At 47.2% G+C, this 12182-nt stretch overlaps 1 protein-coding gene across 4 annotated transcripts in view; it reads right to left on the reverse strand.

Annotated features, from left to right (window-relative positions):
* The window catches only part of SAAL1 (serum amyloid A like 1), a 129667-nt gene that overhangs the window by 32595 nt on the left and 84890 nt on the right, over positions 1-12182 (reverse strand). For 3 of the 4 annotated variants that reach the window (XM_063946337.1, XM_063946338.1, XM_063946336.1), the window contains exons 2-6: positions 8625-8794; positions 7164-7271; positions 2705-2788; positions 1471-1550; positions 897-956 (exon numbers count right to left, since the gene is read on the reverse strand). In XM_063946337.1, the coding sequence (XP_063802407.1) occupies positions 897-956; positions 1471-1550; positions 2705-2788; positions 7164-7271; positions 8625-8794 (502 nt within the window). Of the gene's footprint in view, positions 1-896; positions 957-1470; positions 1551-2704; positions 2789-7163; positions 7272-8624; positions 8795-9242; positions 9263-12182 lie in introns of those variants that run through there. The other variant, XM_063946339.1, reaches the window with a different exon arrangement.

Genomic DNA, 12182 nt, shown 5'->3' on the forward strand with positions numbered 1-12182 from the left:
CAGGAAAATTATTCCTACAGCCACTGTGATAAGCTGACACGTTGGTTCCTATGCCGCCTGGTTGTTAATCAGCTACAGTATAGATAGGAGTACAAGACAATGCAGGACAAGTACACGGTACAGTATATAAACACTGCTGCATAAACGGTCAAACCACTAAAAACAAGGGTTAGGTGCAATTGGTGAGCATGGAGTAGGTGATACTCTGAGTAAGAGAAGGAAAAGCACAAGGGGAGAACGCCTCTGCAGAGCTCAAACAAAACTTACATGTGTTCTCATTCTACAGTCACAGAATAGACTGACCCCAGGCCAACATTGCTGTGTGAGTGGATCACACTGCCCACCCAGAAACCTCTACAGCAGGCGTGGCAAACCTGGGGCTCTCCAGCTTTTGAGACTCTCCAAATCAGGCATGCCCTGCCACAGGGCATGCTGGGATGTGTAGTTTCATAACAGCTGGAGAATCACAGGTCGGCCATGCCTTTTCTACAGTATGGCTGAACCAACGTGTAGCACTTATACTCACGTATAGAGTGTAAGCCTGCGAGCAGGGCCCTCTTACCGCTCTGTCTGTTATTACCCAGCCTCCTTTTATTACTGTGTTTGTTCCCGACTTTAAAGCGCTACGGAATGTACGGTCAGCTGATGGAAACATAACGGTCCTCCACCATTTATAATAACTGAACCTCTTTCTTCTTCTGGCTCTAGAGAAAGCCGCCACTTTGCGGGATTAGCGCAGCTGTGCGCCCGGCACATGTCTTTGGCCTGATGCTCGGTGCGGTACGCAGCCAGAACACTTGCCGTACATGCCTGGAGAAGCTATGGGGCAGCTGCACCCCCCAAACCACCGTTACACAAGTGCTCTGCTACATTAACATTCTCTCCTAATCACCTACCTGGTAGTCTCCAGCAGAGTCGGAGGGTCCGTGTCGCACAGTAATAGCAGCAGGACTTCCCTACAATATAACGAGGACAGAGAAGATTGGTCAGTCTCCAGCCAGACGCCTACAGCCTGGGGAAGATTAGGTTTAGCAGAAAATCATAAACTGCACACTGGATGAGGTATGAAGAGCTAACACCCCCGCCCACCTAACCACCCCCCAGAAATACAAAGCAGAGACCGATAGTGTACATAGGGAGGAGGAGGAGGAGGATACAAACACTGGCAACTAACAATCAACAATTATAAATCTACATGTCTAACGACATTACTAAATTGTGCTGCCCCTCAAACCTGAGAATCCTTTAAGACAGGGATGGGGAACCTTTGGCCCTCCAACTGTTGCTGAACTACACATACCAGCATGCCCTGCAACAGTTTTGCAATTTGGTCATGCTAAAACTGTTGCAGGGCATGCTGGGATGTGTAGTTCAGCAACAGCTGGAGGGCCAAAGGTTCCCCATCCCTGCGGTAAGACGAGACACCTGCCAACAGGGGACAACTCATGGGAGTTAGCGAGAGGGACGTACCCCAAGGCCTCGTTGCTGCTGATCACCTGACACGTCTCCTGGAAGCAGGCCATGTTACCCAGAATCCCAATACAGATTTCCTTAGAAGAGAAGTGGAAGAAAGCAGAGAATGAGAGTGGTTTGTGGGACCTCCAGCGGAGGCCGGCCTCTTCCCTAGGACATTCCTATAACGGCTCACAAAGTTATTATTCTGACTTAGGTTCTTTTAGGGGTATATTCAATTGAAGTCGACAACTGCCGTCTGTCGAAAAGATGTCAGTTTTCAACTTTTTAAGGTCGAATCCTGATTCGACCTATTCAATACTTAGCTAAATTTTTCGACAAGTCGATGAATTCGACTTGCCGAAAAGCACGTATAGCGGAATAGCTGCCAATCCACGTGCTTGTGTCGAAAACGTCGGTTTTGGCCCCCTTTTCGACCATCTCAGTCCGACATCAAAATGATGTTGGACTGAGATGCGGACCCAGAGGAGGAGAGGGGGAGCCGCAGGGAGATGGGGGACAGCCGGCGGGCATACAGGGAGATCAGCGCTACCGTAGTGCTACAGCAGGATGTCACTCAGCCGCCCGACCTCACGGCAGCTTCCACCCGGCTCCAGAACGCTGCTTGAGCTGGGTGGAAGCTGTCGTGAGGTCGGGTGGCTGAGTGACATACTGCTGCAGCGCTACTGTAGCGCTGATCTCCCTGTATGCCCGCCGGCTGTCCCCCCGCTGGTCTCCCCGCGGCTCGCCCCCTTCTCCTCCTCTGTGTCCCATCTCAATTGAACTTGAAAAAGTCGAATTAAAATGGGATTGAATAGGGGTTGTCGGATCCATTCCGACAAATACACATCGGAATGGATCCGACTTTAATTGAATATACCCCATACTCTTTAGTATGAAACAGTACTGGTGTCCATGTTCAACCGTATAAAAAAAAACTTAATTACGAAGAGTGAAAAAGAAAAAGGATCCACCAGCGAATATGCATCAGTTCCGTAACTCTCCAATAAAAAAAATAAAAAAATCAGCGTTTACAGGAAATTCCTACAGGACACATTATACCATTAGCGATTAGATGGTACCATTCGCCAATACACAGTGCAGGCAGCCTATCAGCACACAAGGAACCAGTGACATCACTCACCGCGCATTGGCATGAATACTATGTCACTGATGAGTCATTAATTTACAGTGCACAGAAAACGCATAGTAAGTAACATATACCTATACCTCAGGTGGCGTCATTACTCACTGTCAGGCGGCTGCACTTTGACCTTGTGATGGCTCCTAGTAGTATTTCAGGAGCATTAAACTCCATCAGGAATAGCGCCACCTCCTGGAACAGAACGAAACACGGACCTGAGCAGAAAATATTTATGGCTAGTACTGCAGGCAAATATATATACAAATGGGTATCGCTGTAACTTCTGTGCAAATATTGGGAGTCAGAAACACACATTTGGCGAGCGTATAAGAAACCTAATTACCTTTGTATGCGTTTCCTCTTATCGCAAAGATAACATAGCCAATCATCAAATCTAGAAGGTTAATCCCAATGTGACATTTGGGAGTACGTATTTATCATCATGTAGAAATAGGAGCCTCCCAGACAAACACAGCAGAACATTACATGACCTTTATCATGCAAAAGGTAAAACCCAAGCGTTGTTATTGAATGATGAAATATGCAAAATAGTTCTAAAAAGAAAAAAAAGAGAACTTATTTCCGCCAGCTATAGGCATTTGCCCCAGAGAGGGTATGTCCTGGCTAAAATGGAAAATCGCAGAGCTTACATTATGGTAACAAATACAACTTAGGTGCTAGCTATGGGTGTCCCTATGCAAAACAGCACAGGTAGAACCCAGAAAACGGGGACCCCTAGTGAACAACAGGTATGAAAGTATTATCACTTTTTATGAGGGCAGAGGGCCCTGCTGCAAGGCTCGTATGCATGAATTTACGTGTCATATGCAAAGGCAGACAGTATTTCTCCTGCTTGAAAATTAATGAAAAGAGTACTAATTTGGCCGTTTGAGAAAGACATATTAAAAATACCAATTTGACTGAAATGACAAATAAAAATTGCTTTATTTATATAAAAGTTATTCCCATTGGGAGGAAAGGGGTGGTGCTTGTTACATAGGATGTAAAGGCTTGTTACACAGGCCGTGGCTGGAGATAGCTGCCTGGGGCTTCTGCTGCTCTAGCACTGCGGGATGTAACAACGTTCTGCTATAAAACAATGCGATAGCCAGCTGCATTCACAGGTGATACTTTCGAGTGCGCACAAAAGGCTTTGTAGTTGCAGATTAACAGACACAACATAACGATGCTCAATGCAAAGGCAGATAGGCGCACTGTCACATATATAGAGATCCTTATCCTTTATTTATATGGCGCCACAAGGGATCCGCAGCGCCCAATTACAGAGTACATAAACGAGGAAGCAAAACAGGAAAACAGTGATTTACAGCTGAAGACAATATAGGACAAGTACAGGATACAGAAACATAGCTACAGCAGCAGACGACACTGACCTAAGTATCAGGGTGGCAGAAAACCGCGAGAGTTGGCGCAGTCGAAAATGGTTTAAGTAAGAGAAGGAAAGGTACATGAGAGAAGAGGGCCCTGCTTGTGAGAGCTTACAGTCTAAAGGAGGGGTAAACAGTGAGCGTGGGATAGAGGGTTAGGATAAGATTTAGTTGGGTTTGGTAAAGACGTGGGTCTTGAAAGCCCGTCTGAAGTTTTGTAGAGAGTTGGAGAATCTGAGGGGGAGAGGTAGAGAGTTCCAGAGAAAGGGAGCAGCACGTGAGAAATCTTGGGAGGTAGGAGTGGGAGGAATGATGAACAAAAGTGATCCCGTGTCAGATATTTGGGAATACCGCTCCCAATGCCGTAGCTTAAGGGGTATATGCAATTCACGGCGAATCGCGGCAAATTATCGCCGTTTTTAAATTCGACACAATTCGACAGGTGAATTCCGGCAGGTGGCTGCCGGAATTCACCATATTCAATGCAAAACGGATTCGACAGTCCCGCGGGCGAAAATCGGCCGATTTGGCGGATTTTGCCGCGATTTGAAAAAACGGGAAAAAAACGTAAAAAAAAATGGCGTGGGGTCCCCCCTCCAAAGCATAACCAGCCTCGGGCTCTTCGAGCTGGTCCTGGTTCTAAAAATGCGGGGAAAAATTGGGCAGGGATCCCCCGTATTTTTAAAACCAGCACCGGGCTCTGCGCCTGGTGCTGGTGCCAAAAATACGGGGGACAAAAAGAGTAGGGGTCCCCCGTATTTTTAACACCAGCATCGGGCTCCACTAGCTGGACAGATAATGCCACAGCCGGGGGTCACTTTTATGTCGTGCCCTGCGGCCGTGGCATTAACTACCCAACTAGTCACCCCTGGCCGGGGTACCCTGGGGGAGTGGGGACTCCTTCAATCAAGGGGTCCCCCCCCCCAGCCACCCAAGGGCCAGGGGTGAAGCCCGAGGCTGTCCCCCCCCATCCAATGGGCTGCGGATGGGGGGGCTGATAGCCTTTTGTGATAATGAAAAGATATTGTTTTTTCCAGCAGTACTACAAGTCCCAGCAAGCCTCCCCCGCAAGCTGGTACTTGGAGAACCACAAGTACCAGCATGCGGGAGAAAAACGGGCCCGCTGGTACCTGTAGTACTACTGGAAAAAAAATACCCAAATAAAAACAGTACACAGACACCTTGATAGTAAAACTTTATTACACACTACCGACACACACACACTTACCTATGTTGACACGCCGACTGCCACGGTCTCAGACGATCCGAGGGTACCTGTGAAAAAATTATACTCACCTTCCAGCGTCCAGAGGTACATCCACGTCCAGATATAAATCCACGTACTTGTTAAAAAAACAAACCGAACACCCGATCCATGCCGTACTGAAAGGGGTCCCATGCTTTCACATCAGACCCCTTCCCCCGAATGCCGGGACATCACGTGACTCCTGTCACTGAAGTCCCTTCAGCCAATCAGGAAGCGCTACTTCCGTGGCGCTCACCTGATTGGCTGTGCGCTGTCTGTGCTGTGACAGCGCATCGCAAAGCCGCTCCATTAGTTTCAATGGTGGGAACTTTGCCGTCAGCGGTGGGGTTACCCGCGGTCAGCCGCTGACCGGCGGGTGACCTCACCGCTAGCCGCTAAGTTCCCACCATTGAATATAATGGACGGGGCTGTGCGATGCGCTGTCTGACAGCTCAGACAGCGCAAAGCCAATCAGGTGAGCGCAACGAAGTTGCGCTTCCTGATTGGCTTTAGAGACCTTTCTGTGACAACTGTCACTGACAGGTCTCATTCGTGGAAAGGGGTCTCATGTGTCAGCATGGGACCCCTTTCAGTCCGGTGGCCCGTGTGTTCGTTTTCTTTTTTTGCCAAGTACGTGGATGTATCTCTGGACCCTGGCTGAGGTGAGTATATTGATCTTTTATTTTCAGGTATCCGTGGATTCTACATGGAGAAGAGGACCGATGTCGGCGTGTGAACATAGGTAAGTATTGTGTGCGTCGACGTATGAAATAAAGTTTTACTATCACGGTGTGTGTGTCCTGTTTTTATTTGGGTATTTTTTTCCCAGTAGTACTACAGGTACCAGCGGGCCTGTTTTTCTCACGCATGCTGGTACTTGTGGTTCTCCAAGTACCAGCTTGCGGGGGAGGCTTGCTGGGACTTGTAGTACTGCTGGAAAAAACAATATTCTTTTCATTATCACAAAAGGCTATCAGCCCCCCCATCCGCAGCCCATTGGATGGGGGGGGGGGGGGGGACGACAGCCTCGGGCTTCACCCCTGGCCCTTGGGTGGCTGGGGGGGGGGACCCCTTGATTGAAGGGGTCCCCACTCCCCCAGGGTACCCCGGCCAGGGGTGACTAGTTGGGTAGTTAATGCCACGGCCGCAGGGCACGGCATAAAAGTGACCCCCGGCTGTGGCATTATCTGTCCAGCTAGTGGAGCCCGATGCTGGTGTTAAAAATACGGGGGACCCCTACTCTTTTTGTCCCCCGTATTTTTGGCACCAGCACCAGGCGCAGAGCCCGGTGCTGGTTTTAAAAATACGGGGGATCCCCTGTCAATTTTTCCCCCGCATTTTTAGAACCAGGACCAGCTCGAAGAGCCCGAGGCTGGTTATGCTTTGGAGGGGGGACCCCACGCCATTTTTTTTTAGGATTTTACCGTTCCAGCAATAAAAAAAAATAAAAAAAAAAATAATATTTTAAAAAATATATAAATAATATTTGTGCCTCCAAAAAAAAAAAAAGTACCTAATCCCTTCTAATATAAATAGATATGCTATTCCTAAAAAAAAAAAAACACCAAAAAAAACATGTTTAAATTTTTTTTTATTGTTTTCACCCTCCAAAGTGTGGCGGATTGAAAATGACGAATTTGCTGTCTAAAAGCACTGCTGTCGAATTTCCAAACTTGAATTGAATATGCTTTTGTCGAATTGCAGCACTTGTACCATTGCAGAAAAGTCGAATTTGCAAAAATTCGAATTTCAAAAAGTCGAATTTTGAAAGTCCGTTTTTTGGTCGGAAAGCACTGAATTGCATTGACGATTTTTTTTTTTGGGCGAAAATGACCCGAAATTCGACAATTTCGGGAATTCGACCGCAATTGCATATACCCCTAAGTCTTGTAATTAAGAAACTATTTTAGCCCACTGATTTGTACCACGTTACCTCATTCATAGACATGTCCCACACTTTACATATGTCATTTTCCATGTCCTCATCCAGATCATCCCAGGTCTCTTTATCGGCCTCCGCCTTTTCTTTCTCTGTAATGGTCTAAGCAAGAACAAAGGGCAAGGTTAAACAAGAGATAAGGATCTAACAACTTTGTTTTTTGTTTTTTTTTAAAGATACTAAACTCAGCAGGTGGTCACCCAGATTACTGCCCCTGTGGCCTGACCACGGATAGTGGAGTCAGTCTGGTCAACACAATTTACAGTATAAATGGTGACTGGCATAATACAGGTATAAAATGAATCCTTCATGAGACATTAATAACATTTAACAAATGCACAAAGTGATCAAACAGACCAAACGGGGTCAAACTTAGACAACGCTTTACATCTGATAAACGTTAGACATTAGATTCACACGTAGAGCCTGATGCAGAGCTGTAGGCACTGCCAATGTCAGATGTAGTGGAGCTATTTTTTGCTAATGCGCATGCGTCCCAATCGGCGGAAGTTCGTCACCTGTCTGGCCGGGGGGTCTGCAGCCCTCTCCTGACTACTCTCCCAGCGATTGATGGCTGACATCACTGGGAGGCGGGGCTTAGGTCCAGCGGAAATAGAGGGGGAGGGGGGGATTGGGGTAGCCCTGGGTCCAGGGAGGGGCTCAATTCTAGAGCTGCTAAAAATGCTGGCTGCTAGGGACTGCATCAGCTGCAGCTCATAGAAGCCAGAAATGGCTGAATTTATAGCAGTGGAGTGGCTTCCTATTGGAAGCGCTCTTTCTGCTATGGCAGTCCGACAGGCTGTCCCAGGGGAAGAAAACACCTCCCCCTGGGTCTGCCTGTGATTTGCAAGGAGCACTTCTATGGGTAGTCTCTGCCAATGCTAGGCACTCCCTGCGGGTGGCAGATGTTACTAGGGGGCGGGGCTGTAGCTCCTAGGTAAAATTGGCCGCTGGTCCCGATTGTCTCCATGCAGCGTTGCACACACAGATAAGTGTAATGAGAATGTAGCGGACTAACAACTGCACAGAAAAAATGGTCATTCTCTGCTATGGGAGTGTGTGTGTGAAACGGTCTGTAAATAGATGCAAACATAGTAGGCCATGCCTGGCCAACCTGTGGCTCTCCAGTTGTTGTGAAACTACACATCCCAGCATGCTCTGCCGTTTTTGCATTCCACAATAGCAAAACTGTGTCAGGGCATGCTGGGACGTGTAGTTTCACAACAGCTGGTTGGCCAGGCCTGTAGTAGGCCATAGTCAGACAAAGAAACTACACTTGCCATAGGGCTGATGGTGTGACAATGGCAGCATCTAAGGACAGCACAGTCTCCCTGCATTATTATAAAAAAATAAATTAAAAAAAGGCGGCCAGTGCCAGAACATTCTCATGGGATCTGGCGTGACAAGAGGGGCTGCACAGCTGTATGAGGACACATCTGTATATTTGTACCATACCTCGATAAGCTTAGTGAGGGTGCTGAAGAACCAGTGTTTGCTGAATACGGTGTTAGCGATGGTGTCCTCGGGTGACGCCTCTTCATCATCACTGGAGGGAGGGGACGGGTTTCGGTCCATGTCAGGTGAACTGCTCGGGTGTTTGGGATTCATGTCTACATTGTGCTTTTCTGAAAAGACAAACGTTTTACTTTACTACTTCTGGGTAATTTCATGCACCTCATCACCTACAGTACTAATGAAACACACCAGAAAGATTGCAGCTCGGTGATAAATAAAAGTGGTTGTAGAACTCTGTAAAACTGTTTTTCAGGGGGGGTTGGATAGTTCATTTATTTCCATTTTGCGGTAATGAATATTATGCAGTCCAGCCATTATGGACTCTGGAACATGTTTTAGCAAAAGCGAATTACTTTGAAAATGTCACCAAAATTAATCCCAGGAGCCACCATGAGCACCCCTCTGCTGCCAATGCCCTGTAACCTACGTACAAGTATTAATAACTACGTAAGGGCTATGTACTACTGTAAATAAGATCTGCATAAAAGGCAAGCTACAGTAGGTCATCGCTTCCGACTCCCTGAGGAAAACTTGTCTATTATAAGGAATAAAACTTACTCTAGATATTAGAAGTCACCACGCGTTTCTCTGACCAGTGTGAGGGAACCCAGAATAATGTGGGTGAATCAGCTCTGGAAGAAAAGGTGAAACCTTGTACTAATGACCGGGGAGTCTATTTACTAGACTGTGGGGCAGATGTACTAAGTCATGGAGAGTGATAAAGTAGATTGATATAAAAGCACCAACCAGCAAGCTCCTGTCATTTTTCAAGCACATCCTGTAACATTTTTTGGTACTTTACCTCTCTCTAATGCTTAGTACATAGACCCCTGGGTCTCTCAGCACTGTGATTCTAGCTAAGGGTGAACATATGGGGTGCCCCCTCTCCTCTACTATAAACTGCTGCCACGAAGCAACGCACCCTGAGATACTGTATGGGCACCTTAAAGTGGCACTCATTGGAGAACGTATATACGTGGACTATATAGTCCTTTCCTGGAAGGGGATGTAGTCATATAATCAACGTACAGGATGTAATGTGGTTCTAAATGTCGACAACTTTGTTAATGTCAACACTGACCAAATGTTGACATTATGCATGTCTACAGTATGACCATAAAAGCATTAGGGTTAGGCTGTGACTAGGGTTAGATAGTACTGTCACCATCCACACGGTCATTAAGCATGTCGACATAACTGTCTGCTATAAAACCCCGTAGACATTCGCAAGTTTAACATTTACACTTTGTTGACATTATGGCTACCACGAGGCTTGGTAGACACTGGTACGCCCATACACGGCATTTACTAAAAATGAGATAGACCAGTAGTCAGACTTATCGATAAACTGGCCCAAACTGGTCATATTGCTGCTGAGGCGTTGATCTCACAGTATCACTTCCCATATACTGTTACATAGGGTGGGCTCTGTGTCTACTGGAAAGGTCAACGCAGATGTAAAGAGCTGACCAGACAGTAAATTGTAGGGGTAAAAATAAGATTTTACTTACCGATAAATCTATTTCTCGTAGTCCGTAGTGGATGCTGGGACTCCGTAAGGACCATGGGGATATAGCGGCTCCGCAGGAGACAGGGCACAATAATAAAAGCTTTAGGATCAGGTGGTGTGCACTGGCTCCTCCCCCTATGACCCTCCTCCAAGCCTCAGTTAGGATACTGTGCCCGGACGAGCGTGCATAATAAGGAAGGATATTGAATCCCGGGTAAGACTCATACCAGCCACACCAATCACACCGTACAACCTGTGATCTGAACCCAGTTAACAGTATGATAACAACGAAGGAGCCTCTGAAAAGACGGCTCACAACAAGAATAACCCGATTTTTGTAACAATAACTATGTACAAGTATTGCAGACAATCCGCACTTGGGATGGGCGCCCAGCATCCACTACGGACTACGAGAAATAGATTTATCGGTAAGTAAAATCTTATTTTCTCTGACGTCCTAGTGGATGCTGGGACTCCGTAAGGACCATGGGGATTATACCAAAGCTCCCAAACGGGCGGGAGAGTGCGGATGACCCTGCAGCACCGAATGAGAGAACTCCATGTCCTCCTCAGCCAGGGTATCAAATTTGTAGAATTTAGCAAACGTGTTTGCCCCTGACCAAGTAACTGCTCGGCAAAGTTGTAAAGCCGAGACCCCTCGGGCAGTCGCCCAAGATGAGCCCCCTTCCTTTTGGAATGGGCTTTTACAGATTTTGGCTGTGGCAGGCCTGCCACAGAATGTGTAAACTGAATTGTATTACAAATCCAGCGAGCAATCGTCTGCTTAGAAGCAGGAGCACCCATCTTGTTGGGTGCATACAGGCTAAACAGCGAGTCAGATTTTCTGACTCCAGCCGTCCTGGAAACATATTTTTCAGGGCCCTGACAACGTCAAGTAACTTGGAGTCCTCCAAGTCCCTAGTACCCGCAGGTACCACAATAGGTTGGTTCATGTGAAAAACAGAAAACACCTTAAGGAGAAATTGAGGGCGAGTCCTCAATTCTGTCCTGTCAGAATGAAAAATTAAGTAAGGGCTTTATATATGATAAAGCCGCCAATTCTGACACACGCCTGGCTGAAGCCAGGGCTAATAGCATCGTCACCTTCCATGTGAGATATTTTAAGTCCACAGTGGTGAGTGGTTCAAACCAATGTGACTTTAGGAAACTCAAAACAACATTGAGATCCCAAGGTGCCACTGGGGCACAAAAGGAGGCTGTATATGCAGTACCCCTTTTACAAACATCTGAACGTCAGGCACTAAAGCCAGTTCTTTCTGGAAGAAATTCGACAGGGCCGAAATTTGAACCTTAATGGACCCTAATTTTAGGCCCATAGACAGTCCTGTTTTCAGGAAATGTAGGAAACGACCCAGTTGGAATTCCTCTGTAGGGGCCTTCTTGGCCTCACACCACGCAACATATCTTCACCAAATGCGGTGAAAATGTTTTGCGGTTACATCCTTCCTGTCTTCGACCAGGGTAGGGATGACTTCATCTGGAATGCCCTTTCAGGATCCGGCGTTCAACCGCCATGCCGTCAAACGCGGCCGCGGTAAGTCTTGGAACAGACAAGGCCCCTGCTGGAGCAGGTCCTTTCTTAAAGGTAGAGGCCACGGGTCTTCCGTGAACATCTCTTGAAGTTTCGGGTACCAAGTCCTTCTTGGCCAATCCGGAACCACGAGTATCGTTCTTACTCATCTCCCTCTTATGATTCTCAGTACTTTTGGTATGAGAGGCATAGGAGGGAACACATACTCTGACTGGTACACCCACAGTGTTACCAGAGCGTCCACCGCTATTGCCTGAGGGTCCCTTGACCTGGCGCAATATCTGTCTAGTTTTTTGTTCAGGCGGGACGCCATCATGTCCACCTTTGGTTTTTCCCAACGGTTTACAATCATGTGGAAGACTTCCCGATGAAGTCCCCACTCTCCCGGGTGGAGGTCATGCCTGCTGAGGAAGTCTGCTTCCCAGTTTTCCACTCC

Source organism: Pseudophryne corroboree, chromosome 11, assembly GCF_028390025.1.
Source record: "Pseudophryne corroboree isolate aPseCor3 chromosome 11, aPseCor3.hap2, whole genome shotgun sequence".
Classification (NCBI taxonomy): Eukaryota; Metazoa; Chordata; class Amphibia; order Anura; family Myobatrachidae; genus Pseudophryne; species Pseudophryne corroboree.